Source organism: Tamandua tetradactyla, chromosome 7, assembly GCF_023851605.1.
Source record: "Tamandua tetradactyla isolate mTamTet1 chromosome 7, mTamTet1.pri, whole genome shotgun sequence".
In the NCBI taxonomy this organism is placed as follows: domain Eukaryota; kingdom Metazoa; phylum Chordata; class Mammalia; order Pilosa; family Myrmecophagidae; genus Tamandua; species Tamandua tetradactyla.
Genome location: NC_135333.1, coordinates 119389229 through 119396572, shown reverse-complemented (window position 1 = coordinate 119396572; position 7344 = coordinate 119389229). Strand labels below are relative to the sequence as shown.

General features: G+C 38.4%; 1 protein-coding gene across 1 annotated transcript; it reads right to left on the bottom strand.

Annotated features, from left to right (window-relative positions):
• Positions 1-6125: 6125 nt before the first annotated feature.
• LOC143690623 (olfactory receptor 6C76-like) lies at positions 6126-7067 on the bottom strand. Its single transcript, XM_077168262.1, has one exon. It carries the CDS (start codon positions 7065-7067, stop codon positions 6126-6128), a length of 942 nt encoding a protein of 313 aa, XP_077024377.1.
• Between the last annotated feature and the right edge of the window lie 277 nt (positions 7068-7344).

Genomic DNA, 7344 nt, shown 5'->3' with positions numbered 1-7344 from the left:
TGAGGTTTGCCCTTATGAAACTTATTTCTGCAATAGTAAACTAAAGCTATTTAAAATTAGTGTCTGAGAGCTATCTCCAGAAAATCTGCTCTGATGCTCAAATGTGGTCTCTCTCTAAGCCAAACTCTGAACTTCCCCCCAAAGTGGGACTTCATTTCCAGGAGTGTAAGCCTGGCACTGGCAGTGTGAAATATAACTGACCCTCATATCACAGAACATAGCTGACACTAGCACTATGAAATATAAGCACTAAAGATGAGTCTGACCCTAACACAGATGAGCTGATATAAAGGGGGAAAAGAATAGAGTTTCAATGGCTAAGAGAGTTCAAACTGAGTTGAAAAGTTATTCTGGAGGTTACTCTCATGCAAGCTTCAGCCAGATACTACAAACTGCCACAAAATGACAAACCCCAACCAACAGTTCTCCTAGAGACCCTAAAAATACCTACTGCTCTATACAATTTTACTTATTAAGCTTGTTTTTCAGAAACCTAAAACCTCCAGATTGTTCCAAAGCCAAAGAAGCTCTGAAGTCCAAAATTGCTGAGCCCTTCAAGAATAACAACTAGTTTCATCATTCATCACTTTGCCTTTCTCTCAAATTTCCTTTCATTCTTTTCCACCCCATTTACAAACTATTCTGCTCTCCCATTGGGCCCTTAATTATCCTTCTACTAATTTTCCTCCTAGCCCCTGCCTCTTACAATTTCTGACTAAGTTTATTCACAGGTCAATAGCAGCCATGACCAACCAGCAAAATTCTGAAAACATACTCCCGCTAAAAGAGAAATTTGAAAGTCTACTTCTGTCACAGCAAAGATATTGTTATCAACCTGTTCCAACAGAAAATGCCCAGACTCAATTAATGATGCCCCTGCTCAGCTCAGAGCAATTTCTCCCCCATTAACTTCACTCAAACTCAGCCAGAAGTAGCTAAAGAAAGTACACAACATCCCTGCTCCTTCCAAAACCTGCTTTGAGCTGAACTAGAGCAAACCCCCAAAACCTAACCCCAGCTCCAGTCAATTTAATTAAAATAAAAAGGCAGGAATGTCAGGCCTCAGAAAAAGATCTTTACATATAAAATGGACTCCGTGACTCAGGGGCCCTTCAGCTTCTCGACCCCAGACATGCTGGCGATAACAGAGCAGCATGTCAGAACCCCTGTGTCATGGTTAAGGACATGTGTCAACTTGGCCAAGTTGTGGTAGCTGTTTATCTGATTGGGCAAGTACTGGTCTGTCTGTTGCAATGAGGACATTTCATAGGATTAGGTCATGAGCACGTCAGCTGCATCCACAGCTGATTTCATTTGTAATCAGCCAAAGGGGAGTGTCTTCTACAATTAATGATGCTAAATCTAATCACAGAAAGCCTTTTAAGGAGGACTCAGAGGAGACAGGCCCCATTCCTGCTTCAGCTGGTGAGCCTCTCCTGCGGAGTTCATCCAGACCCTCCATCGGAGTTATCGGCTTCACAGCTTGCCCTGTGGATTTTGGACTCTGCATTCCTGTGGTCCTGTGAGACACTTTTATAAATTTTATATTTGCAAGTATTCCCGGTTGATTCTGTTTCTCTAGAGAGCCCTAACTAATACACTCTGCAATCAATCAAATCATGAATTAATAAGCCCCCTGTCCATTCAAGGGATGACACAAGACCTAGTATGCACTCTTCCCTCCTAGTGTCACTTTCTCCTTAAAATACAACTCCCAGAAGAAAAAGCCAGAGCTATTTTCTCTTTTTTTTTTGCTGGCTCCCCAGGTGGGAACCAATTTTAGGCTTCCACTTGCTTTCTCCTTGCTTTACCCCCTTAATAAATCTGTTAAGCTTTGACTCACTCTCCTGTGTAGAATTTTTAATAACTCCATGCCTAACAGTCTGAACTACATTCCCTGGAAAATCTCTGTTCTTTGAATGTTGTTAACTATTTGATTTGACTGTGTGTGTGTGGGGGGTGCTTTCTCCAGGACATTACTGAAAACAACAGTAATTAGCTATTGTAACCAAGAAATCAAAGTTTAAGGCATGGCTTTGATTACTGAATCATTGTACATATGTTCGTTTTTGCTTTTTGGCATATTGGAATAAACAGAGGAGAATATCTGAATGCCCTAAACTATAATTAAGCTGTATGGATATCTGAAATTATTGTAAAAGCCCTTATTTTGTGCCTTTGTGACTGCAAGGCTGTTACTCCCTTATCTGGTAATTTTCTTCTAGGTTAAAGGCCCTAATGCTAATGAAGTCAATCATTAACTAGCCTCAACCCCTTATCTTTGTAAATCATATCCCCCAGGCTCTCCTATTGAAAAATAACTTGTCTCCCTTCCTTTTGACTCATCCTTTAGTAATGAAGTGATAGCTCTGCCTCCCCTTTTTTCAACTTATGTTCTTTCATTGAAGTGATCACAATAATACTTGTCTCCTTTTCTGCTTCAAATTTACTATCCAAAATGACCTCTTCTCCCCTAGCTAAAATCCTTAAAGACCCTGAATGCTGTAAATGTGAGGAGTCTGATTTTGGGCAGTGAGGCCATCTGCTCTCCTACTACATGTATAGTAATAAACTCTTTCTCTCTTTGAAACCCTGATGTCTTAGGAATTGGTTATTGAGCACATCAAGCAGAAGAATCCACAGTCTTTGTCTGGTAACACTACCAACATCACAGCTCACTAAAACTCTTATTTCAACTGTACAAACAAGAGCTCAGCCAAATATTTTTAAGAAAATTCCAAAGAACCAGACAACTATAGGGAACTTTCATAAACTGCAGCATATTCATGAGTATCTAGAGTGGAAAACACAGGAAGGACTGTGTGCAAGCCCAGGAGAGACCTGGCTAAGGAGACTTCAAGACTCTCAGAGTTCTGACTGACAGGAGGTGACATGCCAGTAGCAAGTGAAATATAGGTCTGTCTTGTAAAGTGCCTGGAGTTTAAAAGAATGACTTTTCACCCAGAGCAGTTTTGTAGAAGATTACAGGCAGCACCTTTAAGAAAATATCATGTATCATTGGATAACTCCTCCCCTATTGTGCTGGCTTGAAAAGAAATATGCACCCTAGAAAATCCATGTTTTAATCAAAATGCCATTTCATAAAGGTAGAATAATCCCTATTCAATACTGTATGTTTGAAACTGTAATCAGATCATCACCCTGGATGATGTGATTTAGTCAAGAGTGGTTGTTAAACTGGATTAAGTGGTGACATGTCTCCACCCATTTGGGTGGGTCTTGATTGGTTTATTGGAGTCTTATAAAAGAGGAAATATTGTGGAGAATGGAGATTCAGAGAGAACAGCACCACAAAGCAGAGAGTCCACAAGCCAGTGACCTTTGGAGATGAAGAAGGAAGACCTCTCCTGGGGATCTTCATGAAACCAGAAGCCAGGAGAGAAAGCTAGCAGGTGACGCCATTTTAACCACATGCTCTTCCAGCTGAGAGAGAAACTCTGACTGTGTTCACCATGTGCCCTTCCACTTGAGAAAGAAACTGTGAACTTCATTGGCCTTCTTGAACTAAGTTATCTTTCCCTGGATGCCTTTGATTGGACATTTCTATAGGCTTGTTTTCATTGGGACATTTTCTCAGCCTTAGAACTGTAAACTAGCAACTTATTAAATTCCCCTTTTTAAAAGCCATTCTGTTTCTTGTATATTTCATTCCAGCGGTTAGCAAATTTGACCACCTATATTTTTCAAAAGGACTTTGCAGATTCACAATGCACAGAATTCAGAACCAACTGCAATAGTTCATTGAGGTTACTAAGCAAACAGGAAGCAAGAGAAATAATGATAGCAACAAGTCTGGGGGGACATCTGATATAGAGTGGTGACACTATATTAACTAAATGTCCATTTTCAACAAAAATTTGATATAAAGTAACTGGCTATTAAATATTAACCAGCACATAATTTCTCTCTACCTTTAAGCATTGAAAGATCTGGACTTCACAGAGCACCACAGTGCTTCTGCTATAGCTACATCAATAGATGGGAAGCAAGTACCGAAAGGTATATGGAATCTCCAGGCAACTAATTGTTAGGCCTGGAGAACAAGACCCCTTCACCTCAGGATATAACCTACCCCTGGCAAACATTTCAGATAGCCTCTCTCAGCCCAAACCACACCAGCTGGCATCTCCTTCCCTGTCCATCAAAGCCTTCATCCTCAATCAGCTGCCCTCTTGTGATAACCTCCCATTACTCAGCCTCCACTCACTGTTAAATACATTCTTGTGTAAGCTTCCCTTATACACTCTCTACCCTCCAGTATTTACAATCCTGCTGCTTAAGGCAGTATTTGAATTTTAAACTTTACCAATGGAGAGCTGCCAACTCCTAACTTAGCCCCCTATTTCTGAAAACTAGCCAATAGAGACCTGTCTGAACCCTGATCCCCTAAACCTTAAAAACCCTAAACCTAAGCCTTAAAAACCCTATCCCACACCACCTCAGGGCAGCCGTTTCTCCCTCACTTCTAAAATGCTGACCAGGAGATTCTGTTTCTCCCTGAAATAAAGCCTTTGCCTGAACTCTTTTGTTCTCCGTCTCATTCCTGGTGAGTTTGCTGAGTATGCCCTCACTAATGAAACTATGAAAATCCTTATGAAGCAAAGACAGAAACAAATTAGAAATCTGGAGTAGCTAGAAAATTCATATCTACAAAGACTGAGACTCCAGTAAATTCCCCAAATCTTACTGAAGTCATTAACAAATTTAGCCAAACATTTTTAAGTTGTGAAAGTTTTAAATCTTTTTACTGAGACATCAAATGCAAATAGCATAAAGATGGTTTATAAATGTATACTCATAGATAGAATTTTCACCTAGTTTTTGCTTATGTGTAACCCTGTTTCTACAAACTCTTTCTAGAAGAACATATCTTTAGTATGGGGAAAAGAGAATCAAAACAGAATTTTAAGGAATATGGAATAAAAGTATACATATGGTAAATGACTTTGTATACATATGCAATTCTTGTGGATGAAGAAGATATTGATGAAAGAAATGGATGATCCCTAAGCAAAGCTTTTTTTTTTTTTTTAACATGGGCAATCACCAGGAGTCAAACCTAGGTCCTCTGGCATGGCAGGCAAGCATTCTTGCCTTTTGGGCCACCATGGCCCACCCCCTAAGCAAAGTTTTGTTCCTATAAATGTAGAGCTTCTTACTAAGAATCACTTGAAGGAAAAGTTCTATATCAGGCTGTGGTTGAGCACACACGCTTACTCCACACCTTCCTACCTCACATAGGAATCATGAGGGATTCTTTTAGAAGAATGAATCCATGAAAACACTAGAAGACCATTTAGTTATCATAAATACTCCAAATATTTTGAGAAATATCCTAAATATGGAAAACCTATGCCTTTGAAAATCCAGAAAAATCAAGAAAGGAAATTAGACATCAGGACATCCAAGGCAAATTTTGGAGATTCTCTCCAAAAGCATTTCAGATAAGCTCCAGACTCTATGAATAATAATAAGTTTAATTATTTAAAGATGTTTCCTGCTGATGGTATTGAGGCCTGATAGAAAAATCAAAGCCACACTTAAAGTATCCTCAGAAGTTGGCCTCCCAAAAAATTTAAAAAGATAATTTATAATGTTATATGGTGCAATTCATAATGAAGAGATAACATCTATGTCCAAATAACTTAATGTCCATGTTCATAAAGTAAAAACCATAGAAGCTACAAAGAGAAATAGAAACATCTAATGGGTAGAAGCCTTCACTTGACTTAAGAGCTCCTTGTAATGGCCTTGTTTAATGTACTGAGAGAAATAATTTTTCAGAATTGATTGATTGCAACTGCTTTTTTTAGCTTTTGATTCGTGTCTAGGTGGAGAGTTCAGTGATTGTGAGTAAATTATTGCATTCTTATTAGATGCCATTCAAATCCATCCATGTGATTTCAAAACAGCCATGCTTAGAAAATTTCAGGACATGTAAATATATATGAAAAGAACAGTGAACCAAATGAGGTTAAAATTTAGATGAATGGAGAACAAATCTTAAAGGAAAAATAAGTTGAATGTAGAAGTGGATGGAGAGATGTAAAGTGGTAATATTGTGTTACACATAGCTTTCATTTAATTTCCTGGTTATTAATTTATTATGAATAGAATTTATTTGAGAAACATCTTTTGAATGCATTTTTAAAGGACTTTTTAACCTGTTGATTCCTTAAGGAATAAATGAAAGGATTTAGCATTGGGGCAACAGAGGTATTGAGCACTGCTATACCTTTGGTAAAAGCCACTCCTTCTTTTGCTGAAGTTTTAACATACATGAAAATGCAGCTTCCATAAGAAATAGAGACAACAATGATGTGTGAGGAACAAGTGGAAAAGGCTTTTTTCCTTTGCTCTGTAGAAGGGATTCTAAGAATTGTTCTAAGGATGAATGCATAGGAAAGAATCACTAATGTTAAGGTTGACAAGAGAGTGCACACTGCCAGGAAAAAACCCATGAGTTCTAGGAATGCTGTGTCTGTGCAGGAGATCAGCAGCATAGGAGAAGAGTCACAAGTGAAGTGATCGATGATGTTGGAGTCACAGAAATCCAGTTGGAGACCCATGATCACAGGTGGAAAGATAATGAAAAATCCAGCCAGCCAAGAGCTAATTACAAGTTGGATGCACACTTTGCTGTTCATTATTGTTGGGTAATGCAGTGGCTTGCAGATAGCCACATAACGATCATATGACATGGCAGTCAACAGGAAAAATTCTGTTGAACCAAGGAGGATGAAAAAGAACAGTTGGGCCATGCAAGAATGATAAGAAATGCTCATTTTCCCTGTTACAATGCTGACTAGAAATCTAGGAATGCTAACTGTTGTGAATGAGATTTCTAGGAAAGAGAAATTCCTAAGGAAGAAATACATGGGAGTTTTGAGTTGGGAATCTATCAGAGTGAGGGTGATGATTGTCAAGTTTCCAATTATACTCAGTATATATGTGACAAACAGAAATAGAAAAATCAAAACATTTAGCTTTGGATTCTGTGTTAATCCCAGAAGGATGAAGTCTTTCACAGATGTTTGATTTTTCATTTCTAATCATTGACTGCTGATAAATCTATAAATAAAGACAAAAACATTAATTCATTGACATAAATGTTATTTTTTTCATTACATCAGCTGGTTAAAAAACACAAAAGACCTATATTGAGACAATACATTAACCACTGAGCTTGTGATTCAAGAAAGAGTTGGTAACATGGTGAGAAATGTGTGTCCCAATCAATAGTAACACGTGTGCACAGACTTACTCAGCAGTCAATCCATGTAAAATGACTGTCTGAAACTCAGCTAGTGTTGCAGAGTCTTT